The 20,923-nt window shown below is 35.5% G+C and overlaps 1 protein-coding gene across 1 annotated transcript in view; it reads right to left on the bottom strand.

Moving 5' to 3' along the window:
• The window catches only part of klf7a (Kruppel like factor 7a), a 52,452-nt gene that overhangs the window by 16,585 nt on the left and 14,944 nt on the right, over window positions 1-20,923 (bottom strand). Inside the window, exon 2 of the mRNA XM_073842972.1 lies at window positions 2,548-3,160. Coding sequence (XP_073699073.1) covers window positions 2,548-3,160 — 613 coding nt within the window. The remainder of the gene's footprint in view (window positions 1-2,547; window positions 3,161-20,923) is intronic.

Raw genomic sequence — 20,923 nt, 5'->3', positions numbered from 1 at the left:
AGCAGTCTGAGTGCTTTTGGATTGAGATCGAAGAGACAGAGAATTATGGCCGTTTCCTGCACCATTCGAATCTGCTGAGGAAGTACTGTCGCAACCTTGAGAAAATGTTTGCCGCCGAGGGGGCTGGACAGGCGCGCTGCCATGGCGACGGTGAAGTACCATTAATTACATCAGCTTGTCGCTTATTGTGGAAAATAAGATTGATTGCGCAAAATAAGAAAATTAATGATAAATGCCGTGGAAATGACTGAGTATTCCTAAATATATCATGCTATTACTGTAAGAGCAGGAGAAGTGTTTAAAACTGCAAATAATCTAAACACTTGATTAGATTAATAACTACATGAAACAAATGATGCCATTACATTGCCATGATGCCAGGGTGTTGCTAATAGGCTGCAAAGGCTCCCTAGCTATGGTATTTTCAGTAAAGAGGTAAAGTAAATCACTAAATCATTTATTGAATTGATTTGTTCTAAAATACTGATTCATTCATCGAGATGAGTGAATGTATTTAGGATTAACTCATTCATTCAATTCATTGATTCATGTTTACATACAGTAGTCAACAGTTAAAGTGGATCAAAATCTTTAATCAAAGCTGTCCTAAAACCAAAACAATACCCGTTCTTGTCTTAGGACAACTTTGATTAACTTTTTTGATCCACTTCAAATATTGACTACTGTATACTTTTTACATCCCTGAATGAATCAGTGTTTTAAACAAATCAAATGAATAAATGATTCAGTGACTCACTCAGAATCACTTGTTTCATTCCTGAATCAGTTATTCAGAACAAATCAGTTCCACAAATGATTCAATGACTCACTCATAAAGAAAATTACTGGGATTATTGCTGAATGAATCAGCCTTTTAGAACAAATCAGTTGAATGAATGATTCAACGACTCACTCAAATACAGTAACTGGTATCATTATTGAATAAATCAGTGTTTTAGAATGAATCAGTTCTACAAATGATTCAGTGACTCACTCATAAAGAAAGTCACTGGGATCATTCCTGAGTGAATCAGTTTTTTTTCAGAACAGATCAGTTGGACTGAATGATTCAATGACTCACTCAAATACAGTAACTGGTATCATTCCTGAATAAATCAGTGTTTCAGAATGAATCCGTTTAACAAATGACTCACTCAAAGAATGAGTGAATCAGTATTTCTGAACAAATGAATGCAATAAATGACTCACTCATGAATACAGTTAATAGCTAATTCCTGAACAAATCAGTGTTTTTGAATGAGTCAGTTCAGTTGGTGATTCAACAACTCACTCAAATACAGTAACTGGTAAAGCAGTAAAGTAAGTCACTGAATCATTCACTGAATTGATTTGTTCTAAAACACTGATTCATCCATCGAGACAAGTGAATGTATTTAGCATTACCTCTTTAATTAAACTCCTTTTCCCCCTCCTTTAATTAATCTGTTTTTAAACAAATCAACTGAATAAATGATTCAATGACTCACTCAAATAAAAAGTGATTTGTTTTATCCCTGAATGAATTGCTTTTTAAAAAAAACAAATCAGATGAAAGAATGATTCAATGACTCACTCAAATACAATAACTGGTATTGTTGCTGAATAAATCAGTGTTTTAGAACAAATCAGTTCTACAAATGATTCAATGATTCACTCAGAAAGAAAGTAATTTGTTTTTTTCCCCAAAATGTATTTCTGTACAAATACAGTTTAATTGTTTTGAATGAGTCAGTTAATGCCGAGTTCAGACTGCATGATTTTAGCCCCGATTTTGACTCGCGGACAGGTTTTGAGAAATCGCCAACAAATGCCCGAAATCACAGGCAAATCGGTGCTCGTTCACGCGAGTGACAATCACACAGTGTGAACTATCAAAGAAGCAATCTGAGAGAATCGCCGACGTGTCGCCGACACCCGTGAGATATTTGGCATGCTAAATATCTGGACCTGTCGGCGATTCAAAATCATGCCGTGTGAAAGGTAATCTGACTGAAAATAACATCGGCGATTACCTACAGCCAATGAGACAGCAACATCCAGGTCAGCGGGAAGTTGGGGGAGGAGTTACGAAGGTATAGACCACAATATCAACAAGCATAGCTTTGGCTTCTTTTCTTTTCGCTGCAAATGAGTGCACATGCAATTTGTATGACAAGCTTCTTGCGGGCTACCATTTTTTTTATAATAATCCCAATCTCACATGAGAACTCACGTGAGAAATTGCACGACTGACCTCGCGTTGTTTCCATGTCACTTCTCACGTGTGTTTGGTTGTGAGACGTAGTTTGTGGACCGGGACAAAGTTGTCGGTGATTCTTCCTATTGTAAAGTGTGAACACAGCAGCGACGGAATGCTACCCCAGATAGTCATGCAGTGTGAAAAGATCTGTGACACGATTGCTTTGAAAATCGTGCAGTCTGAACTCGGCATAAGACCCATTTATTCAAAGACAGTCACTTGCCACCTACTGGGCAACTGCGCAGGTTGAGTCACTGAAATAATATAATCACTGCAAATAAGTGAATCTCAAAAATACACTCGCTTACCTGTATGTGTCCTCTGATGCGCCTTCAGATGTGAACTCTTAGTGTAGACCTTCCGACACCCGTTGAACTGGCAGCGATGGACCCTCTTCTTGTTCTCTGCCATCTCTCCAGCTCCTATGGTGCAGGAGCCACCCTGTTCCCCGTCACTCTGTGTGCCGCTGCTGCCATGTTGGGGAGAAAGCGGCACTGGGTGGGCCGCCACGAGCTTGGCAGAACTCAAGCCCACCTTCCGGGCCACTAGCTTGAGCGTGAGGGTCCCGTCGGGCGAGGCACTGAGTGTGTGGGTGGGTTTGACTAAGTGACGGCCCAGTTCCGGGGACGAGGGAGGTGTTAGGGAGGTGACGGCGTTCAGCTGGGCTGCGTTGACCCCTAAGGTGATGTCTGGAGTGGTCACAGTAGAGGAAGTGGAGGAGTGGGGTTCTTTGCGTGGAGTGAGGTGAGCAGGAGGAGGACTGGGGGGGTTGTTGAGGCTGGGAAGCAGGGGGTCTAACAGGTCTTCATCCGCGTCTTCTTTCATAAAGGAGGGAGTAAGAAGTCCGTCTAGTTCCTCGTCAAAAAGGTCGGACAGCCGTTTGGGTTCCGTCTGCAGATAGCGTTCCAACTCCAAACATGTCTGTGGAAAGAGATTTTTGATTATTTTTATTGACCTGAACATTTCAAATGATCCTTTCTTGTACTTGCAACACCTACACATCATAATTACAGTTGAGGTCAAAAGTTACACCCCACTTTCAGAATTGGCAAAATGTTAATAATTTTAACAAAATAAAAGGGATCATACAAAATGCATGATATTGTTTATTTGGTACTGACCTGAATAAGATATTTCACATAAAAGATTTTTACATATAGTCCACAAGGGAATATAATAGTTGAGGAAAATCCTTCAGGTCCCACACATTCTTTGGTTTTCCAGCATTTTTGTGTATTTGAACCCTTTCCAACAATGACTGTATAATTTTGAGATCCATCTTTTCACACTGAGGACAACTGAGACACTCATATGCAACTATTACAGAAGGTTCAATTGCTCACTGATGCTCCAAAAGGGGAAAAACATGCAATAAGTACGGTGGCCGACATATAGCACGGACCACAACGGAAATGTTTCAGGGGGACCTCAAAAAGTGACGAACCCATCTGGGACCTGATTATTTTTTCAGTGGCTGTTGGTCAGAGCAGAGGTGTTATCGGTGAACTATCACCTTTTAGTGATAGTATAGTATCATTTAAAGGTGATAGTGATATAAATAATCAGGTAATATAGTGATATAAATAATCAGGTCCCAGATGAGTTCGTCACTTTTTGAGGTCCCCCTGAAACATTTCCGTTGTGGTCCGTGCTATATGCAGCGCGTTTGTTAGTTTGCAGCGCCCTCGTGTGTTTGCAGCGCGTTTCTGAGTTTGGTTGTGTTGTGAGAATTTGCAGCGCGTTTCTGTATTTGTGTTTGCGTTGCGAGGATTTGCAGCGCCTGTGTTGTCAGATGTTTTCTTAATTTGTTGTAGTTTTTTTCTGTTTGCATGTGTTTTCTTGTTTGCAGCGCGTTGGCCTCTGTCGGCCACCGTAAATAAGAGCCAGGGGCTGAAAACGTTTTGAATTTGAAGATCAGGGTAAATTTAACTTAATTTGTATTCTGGAAAACATGCAAGTATCTTTTGTAGCTTCTAAAGAGCTGTACTAAATGAAAAAAATATATATGATATTTAGGCAAATTAAGAAAAATGTACACATCCCCAGCTCTTAATGCATGGTTTTTCTTCTGAAGCATCAAAGCATCAGTGAGTGTTTGAACCTTCTGGAATAGTTGCATTTGAGTCCCTCAAATGTCCTCAGTGTGAAAAGATGGATATATAATACAGATCATACAGTTATTGTTAGAATAGGTTCAAATACACAAAAAAACAAACAAAGAATTTGTAGGAACTGAAGGATTTTTCTGAAGAACAGCAGGCAGTTTAACTGTTCAGGACAAACAAGGGACTCATGAACAATGATCCACAGATGTGTTTTTAAGAATCAAGTGGATGTAAACTTTTTATCAGGGTCATTTTTATAAATTCAACTATTATTTTCTCGTGTGCATTATATGTAAACATTTTGTGTGAAATATCTTATTAAGGCCAGTACTAAATAAACAATAACATGCACTTTATATGATCCCTCTTACTTTGGTAAAATAACATTTTGCAGATGAAAGGGGGATGCAAAATTTTGACCTCAACTGTATAGCAAGAATGCAATCAGCTTTTTGGGAAAGCATTGTTACATTGTTGTCTTAAAACGAAGCATAACATAAATCATTCGTAAATCATTTGCATGAAATAATTTATGCTAGAATTACACCCAAATTTACACACATTCACTGCGCTCCTGATGTTACTATGATGCATTAAAAATGCAGTTGTTATTTGACACCAGATCCATTTCTTCTTTTAACATCACTTTAAATATCACATTTACGCTTTGTTTGTACCTATTAAACAACTCAAGCAATTAAATGAAAGATAAAATCATCCAGGCTAATCTACCTCATTAGCACAGCATGTAAAGTAATGTGATTTTTTTTCCCCCCTCTTCCTCTTCTGACTAACCCCTTTCTGGACCGTTAACTGGGTACTGAGACTGCTACTGCATATCATTTGCTTCAGCAGGTCTTCAGGAATAGATGGTTACACTGTGATTGATTACACAGGCTAGACTGGAGCTCTCTGGAGCTGAAGAAACAGACCTGGCCTGAATTGCTTGTTAGAGCGCTTTATGTGGAGCAAAACTGGCTCTTCAGACAGAAGGGGAAAGAGAGAGAGAGGGAGAGTGTGAAAGAGAAAGAGCCATCAGATTTGGATTCTTCCATTTTGGATGGGTTTTTATATTTCAGTGTAAAGAATTGTGCTCAGAACAGCAGCGTCAACACAATACGCTTTAATGGCAACTTATATGCCGCTACTACTTCTTTAAGATACTTCAAGGAGCCATATAAAAGGACAATAAAATTGTTCTTTGTTTTGAAACAACACCAAACGTCTTCCAGTGTACACAATTTTTAAACTGTAAATTGCTTTAAAAAAATAAATGAATAAATAAAATAAAATGCTCTTTTATGATTGGTACATGTCAAGCTTATTATGAGCTTATTAACATATCGAGTGCACATCAAACTTTGCACCATTAACAGTCTATTATGACTGTGTGATCATTGCCTATTCAGCATTACATTTATGAGTATATGCTTCAAAGGTATAAATATTTTAATGTTAGAAATAATAACGAAATGTTAATTATATATATATATATATATTATTCTTTTTTTTTGTAAATGTTAAATTGGAGACTGAAAAAATGTATTTAAATAAATTAATATTTTTTTATTATTATTTTATTGTATTATTTATATTATTTATATTATTATTTTATTCTTTTATATTATGTATAACTATTATATTATATTATATTATTATTACTATATATTTAATAATTGTAAATAAATGTACTAGAAATAATAGAGAATTAGCAACTGGGAGCTATAAATATATAAAAATGGCAGATAATACTTTGTCAATAAATACATAAATTTGTATAAATTTTTTAATGTTAGAAATAAAATGAGACTGGAAAGTTCATATAAATAAAAGAAAAAAACATTATAAACAATATAATTATTTGTATACATTTTTTAAACGTTAGAAATAATATTTATATAAAAATTATATATTAGGTTTATATAAAAATATTTTTTATTATTATTGATTTATCATCAATTTTTTATTATTTTTATTTCATATTTTTGCATACCTTTTTTAAAGGTTAGAAATAAAATTGGAGGCTGGAAAATGTACATACATATTTATATTTCAATTGCAATAATATTTAAATACATATGTATATTTTTCAAATGTTAAAAATACAATTGAAGTTCAAATGAAAGTTTATATAAATAAATCTATATTTTTTATTACTATTTAATAATGTTATATTTATTTCTAAGTTGATATGTTTTGTATACTTTTTTATAAATGTTAGAAATAAAATTGGAGACTGGAAAATGTATATAAAAGAAATATTTATTTTTTAATTTTTTTTTATATCTCTTAACAATAATATGAACTATTAACAAATAATACTTGGTAAATAAATACATAAATTGTTGCATTTATATTACTATTTTTTCTATAATAACTACAAAATAGTTAAAGTTAATTACAAATAAATAGGCCTTTCTAAATAAATATTTTTTTTGCATATTGGAAATAAAAAATGCTACAAAAGTGTATCATATTTCTCCTTGAAAGTACATTTTTTCAGATAACTGTGCAAACAGAGCAATAATGTCAAGTTTTTATTTTCTGGAACGTTTCTCATAACATGACCCAAACCTTTTACGAAATGATAAAGAACAGTAACCTATCATCTCAGACAAACTGGCCTCTAGCTATAAATGTCTCGCTTGAATCTCTGGCTCCAAACACGACGGCGGTTCGGAGCAGCTTCTGTTGCTAGGCGATGTTGTTTGCTTGTCATTTTATGAAAGGAGCGTCTGCCGTTTTTTCTCAGCGTTAAAAGCATTTTAATGTCTGCGCTGAACTCCAAGGTTTCAGAAGTCAGGTAAACAGAGCATAGCTGAACTGACATTACCTGAGACGTCAGCCGGAATATCTAAACACGACAGAAAATGCTATAGTTAGAAGACGCGGATCTTCGCACAACCGTCTCTGCTAAAGAATTACTAAAGAACCATTTTGCTCGACTCGTTCAAAATAAATATTTGCATTTTTAAAAATCTGTTGTTTTGTCTTTCACAAAAACACACACGGCTTCTCGCTGCGCCCCAAACTGATGGGTAATTAGTCACTTAAATGAAGCAGTAAAGAGATACTCTCCATTCAGTGAAAGCGCTGATGGGCTCGTGCATCTCTGTGCATGTTTCCCAGCTCAACCAATGACATTTAAAAGCCTCCACTCAGCACGCCGGCAGCGGTGCGCGCTCTATGGGCCCTTTGGACACACGCCGACACGGGAGGGATTGATTTTCTAATGTGCAATAGGGCTGCGGTGGTCTGGTGTGTCATGCCTGCGTGCTGTTGAACCGTCACACGTATGCCAGGAACACGGGCAGACTGAGTTCATGGGAGTTCACGTGAGCACGTCATATCGAGAAAGGGCAGACGTGTGCATGTGTGTGTCGGGAAAAAAGAGGCAGATAAATTCTGAAGGTGAGGCGTTTGGGAGTCAGGTTTTTCTTATCGCTCTTTCGCTTTTCTCCGTCTCTTCGCCCCTCCTCCCGCAGGCCCTGAGGAAGTGACATTCAGGGGATATTGTTACTTAAAATGGCAGCAAATTCAATGCGTCCAATGCCGTCTGGGTCGCTCTGGGCCGTGTGATTTAGCGGTGCAACAGACCGGATGCCAATCCGTTCGAAAGCGGTGCAGTAAAAGCTACCCGGCGGATTTGCGAATCTCCGACAATTTGGATGTTTAATCAAAACTGATCGCAACTCGACGCCCCAGTTTTGCCATAAAACAGGCAATAAAAAAGGCAGAGCGTTGCTCAGTTGGATAACAGATGGCTTGAATTTCGTGTTGTGGTCCCTGTGTGGGTCACACATGATCTGCGAGAGACTGTGACATAAAACAAACCTCAAGTCCCAAGTCAAGGTCATTCGGTGTCTTCCAGGCGCTTCATCGCAATCGGAAATCCAAGCCAAGCTATTAGATATTCATGAGACTGAGATGTATGAATTAGTATGAACAGATAGAGTGCCAGACATAGTTTTCATCTGCAAAAACCAATTAGAATGAAATGCCATTAGCATTACATAAACTTTCTAAAAAACAGCTTGTCTAGATTGAATGAGACATGCAAGCAAACAGCAGATATACACAACCAGAGAAACAAGCTGGTAGTTGTAAACAAGCAACAGTAAAAACTGTTTACTTGATTATATATATATATACAAATTGTATACAGTAGAAGTAAAAAATTTACATACACCTTGTAGAATCTGCAAAACGTTAAAACTGCCTGCTGTTCTTCAGAAAAATATTTCAGGTCCCACAAATTCTGTGTTTTTGTAGCATTGTTGTGTATTTGAACCCTTTCCAACAATGACTCTATGATTATAAGATTCATCTTTTCACACTGAGGACAACCGAGGGACTCATATGCAACTATTACAGAAGGTTTAAACGCACACTGATGCTCCAGAAGGAAAAACTATGCATTAAGAGCTGGGGGTTGAAAACTTTTGAACAGAATAGAGATGTTTAAATTTTTCCCTAAATAGCATCATTTTTATTTAGTACTGCCTTTCAGAGGCTACAGAACATAGTTGCATATTTCCCAGAAGACAAAATAGGTTGAACACAGCCTATTCAAGTTTTCTTCAAATTTTTCACCCCCTGGCTCTTAATGCATGCTTTTTGAATGGAGATGTGTACAGTTTTCTTATTTTGCATAATGCATAGTTTTTCCTTCTGGAACATCAGTAATTACAGAAGGTTCAAACGCTCACTGATGCTCCAGAAGGAAACACAATGCATTAAAAGCCAGGGGGTGAAAACTCTTTGAATTCGAAGATCAGAGTAAATTCTACTTATTTTGTCTTCTGGAAAACATGCAAGTATCTTCTGTAGCTTCTGAAGAGCAGTACTAAATGAAAAAAAAGTATGATATTTAGGCAAAATAAGAAAAATGTACACATCTTCATTCTGGTTTCACTTTTTCTCTCAGTGCATCGTTTTTTTCTTTCTAAAACATCAGTGAGCATTTGAACTTTCTGTAATAGTTGCACATGAGCCCCTTAGTTGTCCTCAGTGTGAAAAGACGGATCTCAAAATCATAGAGTCATTGTTGGAAAGGGTTCAAATACACAAAAATGTTGAAAAACCACAGAATTTGTGGGACCTGAAAGATTTTTTCTGAAGAACAGCGGGCAGTTTAACTGTTTAAGATAAACAATGGACTCAAGAACAAATAAACACGCATAAAACAACTAAACATGCATAAAAAGAACAGCTGTAGATCATTCAGGTAACAACACAATATTAAGAATCAAGTTTATGTAAACTTTTGAATGGGTTAGAATTGGCCTACATGTTTTTCAGTTTAAAAAAAGCAGCAGACAGAACTCTGGCATCTGAGACATTTTTTAATTATCTCCACTTGACGTGCTGTCTTAAGAATGCAATATTCAAGGCATGAGATGCTTATAAATATGGCAAGATGTGATGCGACGGTAAAACGTGTTCTGATGCATATGTACATTGACAGGCAATTTAAAAATAGCACAGACGAAACTCATTCTACCCTCAGCTGATTGATTTCGAGTATTTAAGCAGTCAAAATAAACATCCCTAGTGACATCCACTGAACTAATGATACAAACATCACCACAGAAACACAACAAACAAATGAACAACATCGCCTAACATGAACCAGGTGTGACATTTCTTTTGTCCTAAGCAACCTAATTGGTCCAACATCTTGCTACAAATATCTTTTAATTGGCTGTGATTTGTCAGTTTCAACATTTGCTTGTCGGCGAAAAGCCGCTGTGGCTGTTTATTTGCATATGTGGTTCCATAAAGAACCTTTAACATCCATGGAACCTTTTCAAGTTTAATATATATAAAATCATCATTTGATGGGTACTTTCAATTGGCAGGTGGCTGTCCTGAACCCAACCCCTAATTTTCAACTTATGAAAACGATATTGAAATATTTTTTTTTCCATTGTTGTTTTTAAAATATATTTTTTTATATTTTCTTTGTAAATTATGAAACTTTATGTAAAAAACGGTGTCCCACATTTTCATGTCACTACTGAAACAATGTATGTTTTAGTCCATTGGCTGAGACTGATATAACTACACCCCTAAACCCCGTCACTCTTGGGCTAAATGTGTTCAAAAGTTTGAAAAATCTGTGTGCAACTTTAAGGAACGTCACTACCAAACGCCTTTTTTCTGCAATGAAGCAATTTTTTTGGAAGTTATTATGTGCATCACTTTTCAGACCTGCTAGCTAACCATGTGCTGATTAGCATCTTTGAGCTAGGTTCAAAAGTATCTAAAATTGACACTACCAAAGCATTTGGTGCAGCATTTGGTGAAGTTTTAGTACAGTTACGCAATTTTTTAGATTTTGAAGTTGGAGAAAAAATATGAGATGGGAGTTTTTCCACATACCCTAACTGTATTGAACCAGAATGCACAGAGTACACGCAGAGCTAGACAAGATGAGCGTTTGAGTTTAAAAAGTACATAAATTGTTTTTTTTTTTTGTCGTTTTACTAGATAAGACTCTTCTTCCTTGGCTGGGATTGTTTAGAGCCCTTTGAAGCTGCATTGAAACTGCATTTTGGAAGTTCAACCTAGAAGTCCACTATATGGAGATAATTCCTGAAATGTTTTCCTCAAAAAACAATTTCTTTAAGACTGAAAAAAGGATGACAACTAGGGTGAGTACATCATCTGTAAATTTTTGTTTTGGAAGTGAACTACTCCTTTAAATTGAAAAAAGGTTCTTTAGATAATTGAAATTTTCTTTTTTAAAGAACTGAAAGGTGCTTTTAAATACAGTGGTTCTTTAGAATATTAAAATGTTCTCCATGATACAAGAACTAATTTTAAGAACTGATAGGTTCTCTTAGAAGCCTACAATTGTTCTTTAGATTATTAAAATGTTCTTCACACAAAGAAAAATGGATCTTCTGTTTACTGAAAGGCCATTTTGGGAGCACAAAATCATTCTTCTATGGCTTTGCTGCAAAAACCCTAGCTAGGATATGGTACACATATGTGACTCTGGAGCACAAAACCAGTCTGAAGAAGCACGGGTATATTTGTAGCAATAGTCAAAAATACACTGTATGGGTCAAAATTATTAAAGATCATGTTCCATAAAGATATTTTGTAAATTTCATACCGTAACGATATCTAAACTTAATTTTTGATAAGTAAGATGAGAAAATTGATTGCTCAGAACTTCATTTAAACATCTTTGAAGGCGATTTTCTCAATATTTTGATTTTTTGCACCATCAGATTCCAGATTTTAATAGTTTAAATAGTTGTATCTCGGCCAAATATTGTCCTAAAAAAGCATACATCAATGGAAAGCTTATTTATTCAGCTTTCAGATGAAGTATGATTTCCAAAAATGGACCCTTATGACTAATTTTGTGGTCCAGGGTCACATATAGTACACAAAATGCAAAAATCATCATAAACCTCAATTGCATCTTGACTCCACCTTATGAAGCGTACATGTATCTCACAGTATCTAATGTCACTGGGTGCAGAAACCGAGCAAGTGAAGACCCCCTGCCGGCATCTCGCACCACGTCGTAGAAGGAGCGACTGTCAAACATGGTGAGGTTTGAACTGATAAAGTGAGTCATCTGTGACGTGCCCCGCAGCGAGCGCAGCTGAGAATATGAGAGCGAGAAACGCAAGGCCCTTCGCTGTCAGTCACTTAGGTGCCCTTTTTTTTGGAAGCCTGTCCATCGTTGCCGATTCGTGACCCGTTCCTCGCCGCGGGTTTGGCGCAATCTATCATCTGTAAAGTGACGAACCTGGCTCGCGATCGGTTGTTATGGCAGCGATGTTGACACGTCTGTCTTCCATAGTCGAACCCGCTGCGCAATTATCTTTTCTGCATCTGTGCACCTGTGACAACATGTCACTTCCTCTTGCATCTCAGCACGCCCTCTAGCCATCGAACCCATTGCGACGACGCCGTATATCCAGCAAAAACCAAGCAACGGGCGAGCGCGATATAAGACCGGCTATCGCTCGCACTATATTAAGTTTAATATAGGGTAATCTGATTTTGAGAAAGGAGTCAGAGATACCCTCATACAATCTTTCCCTCGCACCGCGGGGATACCGTCATGCGGCGCGCCAATTAACAGCGAAGCGCTGCCTCCCTCCAGCAGACAAAGCTAATAAAACAAGCTGGTTATAAAAATGAATGAGGAGCCCGTGGAAGAGATGCAGCACCGTCAACCAGACCAAATGCAAACAGCTGTTAAGTGAGTTGACAGAGAAATGCTCTATTAATTTTTGGGAGATGATTTAGCATCAGCTGTCCCCAGCTAAAGGCCGTTGGCGGCGGAGAGGCAACCAGCTCTCTGAAAACATGGGAACAGGGGGTATTTGTCAGGACAGGTTGTTGATTGCTGTCCGAGAACATTTGTCAAAAGGGCTCAAAACATGCTTGCGGAAAATAATCATCTTTCTCTGCGGCTGTCTGCGGTACCTGCATTTCCAATTTCGGGAATGGAAGATTCGTTCGCTGCTCAGCCTGCTTTCAAAAGCATGCGCACCTAAATGCATTAACCCTTGTGCTGTGCTGAAAATCCTGTGCCTAATTTGGTGTTCCTGTGACTGGCCTTTTAAAAATAGTATGTTGTATTATCACCAAAAGTTGCTAAAATGTTGAATCAAATATTTGGTGAAATGTAACCAAATTATAAATATACACTACCAGTCAAAAGTTTGCGAACAGTAAGATCTTTAATGGTTTTTAAAGAGGTCTCTTCTGCTCACCTGGCCTGCTTTTTTTGATCCATAGTACAGCAAAAAAGTAAATATTTATTATTATTTCATGAATGGATAGTTTAAAAGAAAAGTCATTTACAGTCAAACCAAAAATTATTCAGACACCAGATCAAATTTTTGATAATTTTTTTTAACTAGTGGGTGCAGTGAATTTATGTAAGTGAGAATAAAGCAAAATAAAGTAAACAGTTGACTACCAATAAAATTTATCAAAAATTTTAATTTGACACTTTGACCTGACCATGTTTTGTTACATACCTTTCTATCAATGTTATCTGACATTATTAAAATTAATTTGTTCTGACACAGTTTAACATGGCATTTTATTACCATGTTCTAAACTATAGCAAATAAACTGTGATAATGTGAGAAATGTTGAAAGTGTCTGAATACATTTTGGTTTGACTGTATTTGAAATAGATTTTTTTTTTAACACTATAAATGTCTTTATGGTCACTTTTGAATGTAATACATAAATACATACTGAATAAAAACATACAAATGTGGCCATTTAAATTGCTCATCACAGAAAAAGGGATCCCATGGCAAGACTGTTTTTTTTTTTTTTTTTTCATACTTACACCAAAATTTTGAATGGTAGTAGAAATTATATTTTTTTCTTGAGCAGCAAATCAGCATTTCAGAGTTATGAAAATTCAGCTCTGCCATCATAGGAATAACTTGCATTTTAAAATATACTAAAATAGAAAACAGTTCTTTAAACTGAAATAATATTTCACAATATCACTGTTTTCGCAATAAAATAAATGCAGCCTTGGAGACTTCTTTCAAAACATTTAAACATCCATTTTTTTTTTATGTATTAGGCACATTATTCCTCACTCAAAGTTGCTAAATGAGTAACACAAATAGTATTTGTTGCCATTTTGACTATACCAACTGATATACCGCTGACGAAATACATGCAAGCTGATTAGCCACTGGACACAACAAAGAAACCCTTCCGAAGGCTTTTTTAAAAGAGCAGGCACGGTTAGATATACACACCGACTCCAGCTATCCACTTACTCCAATGACACCCTCCTGACGGATGGGCTTAGAAGTGAAACTCATCCAGCCTGTTCTCTGATCAGTCATTGATCTGTAATGTAAGACTTGGGCTAAAGGGAGAGGGGGACCACAAATGACCACCTGCCAGTGCTTTGATTCAGGAAGGGACTGGCCAGCTGGCGGCACCCTGAGACACAATCCCCCTTCAGGCCGCGGCCGATCGATAGGACGGGGGGAATGATGGGGCCGTGCGTGATCTCATCAACAGTGGCCCTCACAACTCGCCCTGCCTCCCATTTACAGCCTCGCCAGGCGGCGCCTAAAAATAACCTACATCTCATCTGCAGGAAGCTTGCAGACACACACGTTCGCACATACAGAACTCAAGAGATGCGAGAGCCAGACCTGACTTTACTGTAGGTTCAAAGCTGCTAAGAAGACTTTATAGTGAGTAAGGAGCATTTACATGACCAAGTTATGAAACATTTGAACATTAAACAGAATAAACACGAAGAGATTAAGGCCTAAAACAAACTCAAATTCATAGTTATTGTGATTTTATAATATTTTACGTAATTTACATTTATATGTTTTGGAAGACATTTTATATTGAATTAGCATTCAAGGTAGACAGACAGACATTTAAATTATGAATATACATAGATCATTGTATTATAAATTTAGATAGATAGATAGATAGATAGATAGATAATCATTTTAATTAATATTTTTGAGCAAAAACACTACTTTATAAATAATTGTATTATTGTATGATGATTATTAATAATAATAATAATAAATATTTTTGAAACAAGAATGCTATTTTATAAATAATTGTATTAAAATGATTATTAATGATGATGATCAATAATAATCAAAAATAATTAGAATAAAAATATTTTATATATCATGTTTTTTATATTTGTTCCTTTTAATAATAAATATTTTTAAACAAGAACACTACTTTATAAATAACTGTATTAAAATTATAATGAATAATAATAATAATAATATATAATTAGAATATAAATATTTCATGTTTTTTTCATTTTCATTTTAATTAATATTTTTCTGAGCAAGAACACTAATTTATAAATAATTGTATTATTGTATGATGATGATTAATAATAATAAAATATTTTTGAAACAAGAACACTGTTTTATAAATAATTGCATTAAAATTATTATTAATGATGATTAATAATAATAATAATAATAACAACATCAATATATAATTAGAATAAAAATATTTTATGTATCATGTTTTATATATTTTTATTCATTTTAATTAAATACTTTGAGCAAGAACATAAGAGCAAGAACATAAATAATTGTATTAAAATGATCAATAATGATGACGACGATTAATAATAATAATATAATTAAAATAAAATATTTAATATATCATGTTTAATATTTGTATGCATTTTAATTATAAATATTTTTCTTAACAAGAACACTATTTTATAAATATATTAAAATTAATATTAATTAATGATTATTATGAATAACAATAATAATAATAATAATAATAATAACTATTATTAATATATAATAAAATCATAATGATGTTTTTATATACCATCAATTATATAATTTTGAGCTAGAATGCTATTTTATATATAAATAATAATCAAATTATTAAAACCATATTTAAAAAAATTATAAATGACTACATTGCAACAGTAATGCAAAAAGGTTAATTTGGACTGAGCACTGTGTTAGCCAAGCATCTGCATATGTGTAGTTAAATATGATTCTGGTCTCGCTTGACTTTGTAAACCTAAAATTAACAACACAAAACGTATTAAATTATTATCCAGACTCCAGACTAGTTTCAAAGCATCCCTGCTGACATTTTCAAAGGAATGACATTGATCTAAGTATACGAATGCTCACATTATCTGAGCGTGGCCGTTTGCTGAATGTAGGCTAATGCCTCCTGACACCTTTAAGTAACCATAAAGGCAAAGCTGGCACTCGTGAAATGGATCCTGAAGAGGCCTGTTGACATAAGCATTAATAGGAGCGTGTGCAGTGAGGGCCAAAACAATGGCCTCCACTGAAGATGTAAATGTTTCCTCAGAGGACGTTTGTCATCTTCTTGTTGATATATGGACCTGTCCGATTCCAAAACACCATTCGGCGCTGTTGCATATAACGGCAGATGAGGATAATGACTTAATTATGCCTGTGCTTATCAAAGTACCTTGCAAACAGTATATTTTCGTTCCAAGTTTTAGCGGAGATGCTTGCCGCAGCTCGTTTAAAGGTGCTAAAGGTACGGCGTAGCGTGCATTTCGGGCCTGATAAACCAGTCGCCGGCAATATAGCAGATATGACATAACGCCAATTAAGAAATCACACTCTCGCACAGAGGCCCTGGCATATTTTTACAAGCCGGAGGCAAATGAAGCGCTCCAAGTGTTCCTGTCCCTCCTGAGCTGTAGTGCTAATCTTATGCTTGCACTTATGGGGGAAAGGCAATGTAATTAGCAATAAACCAGCTCTCTGATGTGTGTGGATCAATCAGCAATAGACCATTTGAAGCTAGTTTTACTGTGGAAGCAAGAAAGCGCTGGCTATGAATGTGCACTGACCGTTATTTCTTGCCTGTAAAGTGACGATTGCAAGCTAAAACAACATTTCCAATAAGACGGTTTTGCACCCTATTTATATCATAAGAATCATAGGATCATTCGTTCTTGAATCAGATTACACTGATCACGCTGTATGTTTGTGATTCACTAAAAATAAAAAACAGCTCATGAGAATTGCTCGTTCTTAAATTAGACTACAATCAGACTGAAAAAAAAAAACAGCTTATAAGAATCACTCATTCTTGAGTGAGACTACACTGGTTGTGCTGTATATTTCTGATTCACTAAAAATAAAAGAAAACAGCCCATAAGAATCAATCGTTTTTGAATCAAACTACACTGGTCACACTGTATTTTACTGGTTTACTCAAAAAAAAAAAAAAAAAAAAAAAAAAAAAAACAGCTCATATAAATCACTTGTTCTTCAATCAGATTACATGTTTCTGATTCCCTAAAAATAAAAAAAAAACAGCTCATAAGAATCACTTGTTCTTGAACCAGACTACACTGGTCACGCAGTATGTTTGTGATTTACTAAAAATAAAAAACAACTCAAAATAATAACTAATTCTAAAAACAGCTCATAAGAATCACTCGTTCTTGAATCAGACTACACTGGTCACGCTGTATGTTTCTTATTCACTAAAAATAAAATAAAACAGCTCACAAGAATCACTCGTCCTTGAATCATACAGCAGTGGTCACGCTATATGTTTCTGATTCACTAAAAATAAAAAAACTGCTTAAAAGAATCACTCATTCGTCAATCAGATTACACTGGTTGTCTTGTATGTTTCTGATTCACAAAACATAAAAAAACCAGCTGAAAAGAATCACTCGTTCTTCAATCAGATTACACCGATCGTCCTGTATGTTTCTGATTTACAAAAAATAAAAACAGCTGAAAAGAATCACTTGTTCTTGAAGCAGACTACACTGGTTGTCCTGTATGTTTCTGATTCACAAAAAATAAAAAACAGCTCATAAGAATCATTCGTATTGAATCAGACTACACTGATCATGCTTTGTGTTTCCGAATCACTAAAAAAAAAAAAAAAAAAAAAAAAAACAGCTCATAAAAAGAACTTGTTCCTTAAAAAAAAAAAAAAAACATAGCTAATAAGAATCACTCAATCTTGAATAAGACTACACTGATCATGCTGTATGTTTGTGGTTCACTAAAAATAAAAAAACAACTCAAAATAATCACTAATTCGTGAATCAGACTACACTGGTCATTCTGTATGTTTCTGATTCACTAAAAATAAAAACAGCAAGAATCACTTGTTTATGAATCAGACTAAATCAGATTGAAATAAACAGCTTGCAAGAATCACTCGTTCTTGAATCAGACTACACTGGTCATTCTGTATGTTTCTGATTCACTAAAAATAAAAACAGCAAGAATCACTTGTTTATGAATCAGACTACAATCAGACTGAAATAAACAGCTTGCAAGAATCACTCGTTCTTGAATCAGACTACACTGGTCACGCAGTATGTTTCTGATTCACTAAAAATACAATAAAACAGCTCATAAGAACTACTCGTTCATGAATCAGACTACAATCAGACTGAAATAAACAGCTAAAAAAAATCACTCGTTCTTGAATCAGACTACACTGGTCACACTATATGTTTCTAATTTACTAAAAATAAAAAATGGCTCATTAAAAAAAAATCACTCGTTCTTGAATCAGACACATACATGTTTCTGATTCACAAAAAAAACAGCTTATAAGAATCACTCATTCCTGATTCACTAAAAGTAAAAAACAGCTCATAAGAATCACTCGTTCTTGAATCAGACTACACTGGTCGTGCTCCATGTTTTTGATTCATTAAAAATAAAAAAACAACTCATAAGAATCACTCATTCTTAAATCAGACTACACTGCTCGTGGTGTGTGTTTGAGATTCACTAAGAACTAGCTGAGAGTCATTTATGTGCAGTGAGCTGTTGATAACTGATTGCAAGCTCAGCTGACTTCTGATACCAAGTCAGTGCTAGCATTGTTTCAGGCAGTTCAGCACAATACAGCCATAGTGCCAATATAGTGGCGTGTTAAAAACCCCGGGTTAGAGGTCACTGCACGGGTACAGAGCCCCAGTCAGACGCTTCATCAGCAAAACTATGTCAGGCGTGCAAAGGCGCTTTGTGCGCTCCGAAACCTCGCACCTCGCCAGTGTTCTCTCTGCGTTTGTTGCATGCGTCAAGGCCTTTGTCACTCTAATTGTCGGAGGGAGTTCATTTGAATATGAATTAGTGTTGACATTTTCCCTCACAACGATTTGAGTGGAAGCTAAAAGGGAGTAGGCGCTTTGCTATCAGCACGTCGTATTAATCCACAAAAAAAACAATAATAATAAAAAATAAAAAGAAATTGTGCGAGGGCTAAATCAGGATTTACAAAGGAAGAAATATTAGCGGTGGTGCCTCGAAAAAGTCAATCCAATATATTCTTCATTGATTCAAATGCTTGAACCGTGCAGCGATGCTTCTTGAAGGAAAATAAAGGGCGATAATCCAAGCGACAATGCCAAAGAGCGGTACTGGATCCGCTATCTAGCTTTAACAGGATTTGGTTGTTTATGTGTTTACGGGTTGCCTTACAGCCTGCGTTCTGCCAATGCAAACTAATCTTATCAAGATCCACCAATTTTCATTAAAGCACTCATAGAGCATTAAGTCCCAGCGTGAATCCATTGATAGCAGGGGAGTGAAGGGGGTGTTGCTCATTTTAACTGAGGGTTAACAGCTTGTTACCATACAAGGGGCGGCTGTCTGCCCTGAGGACGGGACGACCTGTTGTGGCACGAGGCAGCGGGCCTAATCCTCGTAATGAGAGCCACAAAGACAAAAGCATTAAAGCATGGAGGAAAATAAGGATAATGGGTGAAAAAAACTAGGCGACGTCGCTTAATGAGCTAAAGAAATGTTTTTCAGAAAACTTGATGTGCGGATCTATGATCACAAGTCAGCTTTAACAATGTAAACAACACATTCCCGCCCCAACTGCTTTTTATAATCAGAGATGGCACAGTGCTCTGACATGTTGTATGGCAGCCATTATTAGGGATGGAATTGTGAATAATGACTCAGATTCATTAAAGGTTCAATTAATGTTTGCATTAGTGCTTCTATAGAATAAGTATTTGGGAAAAGAAAAGAGATTACCGAATGCTACTGAATTTCAATAAATAAACTAAATTAAATGTAATTAAATTGATAAGGTAAATGAAATACATTAAATTTAATGAAAAAAAAATGTACACTGATGTTTTTATGTTTTTCTGTGCAGCCTAAATTAAATCCAATGATTGGCTTTAAAATTGAATAATAAAAAAAAAAAAAATTATATTATATATATATATATATATATATATATATATATATATATATATATATATATATATATATATATATATATATTAGGGGTGGGCATAGATTAATTTTTTTAATCTAGATTAATCTAGATTAAATCTTGGAATTAATCTAGATTAATCTAGATTAAAATGGCTAATTTGAATTCTGCTGAAGGCATTCAGAATATGTGTGCTACCCAAATAATGACTAAAAGTAAGTCTTTGAGAATGGATCATAAAGCTCATAAAGCTGTTCTATGATAATTTGTTGATGAAAATAAATTATGTTCAATTAGATGTACTTGTGTTTACTAACTAACTAACAATGAAATTATTTTTTCTACCTATTAGATTGTGTGTTTTTTTAACGTCAACACCTACCCAGCCCATTACATGTTACACCGTACTTTTATTTTGACAGGTTGCCGTGACGTTTCTGTGTCATACAGTATGATATGATGCTAGTTTTCTCAAATGAAACGGTAAAAGTGACACTCACAGCAGTTTGGGAGATTAAGTTTATCTGTTCATGTGAGATTAAAAAAAAGCCAAAAATTACCGGGAGCGTCACGTGTGTTTCAGTATGCGTGTAGTAAAAGCTCGTCTCCGCCATGCATACATACAGCAAGGCAAACGGAACATTTCAGATTCATATTAAAACGGTCTTTTTGCATTTCAGTTTTCACATACACTAGTCCATATCGCGATTTGAATTAAGTGACTGACCAACATTAGATTTATGAATCCAAAAAACGACGAATTTACGTGGCATTTCGCGCTATAGTAGATTCGGTTTTTATGAATGGAGGACGACGCGATCCCGTCTGTGTTTTGGTGGAGGAG

Source organism: Garra rufa, chromosome 6 (assembly GCF_049309525.1).
Source record: "Garra rufa chromosome 6, GarRuf1.0, whole genome shotgun sequence".
Taxonomy (NCBI): domain Eukaryota; kingdom Metazoa; phylum Chordata; class Actinopteri; order Cypriniformes; family Cyprinidae; genus Garra; species Garra rufa.
The sequence above is the reverse complement of the archived record's forward strand: the minus strand, read 5'-3'. Positions and strand labels throughout refer to the sequence as shown.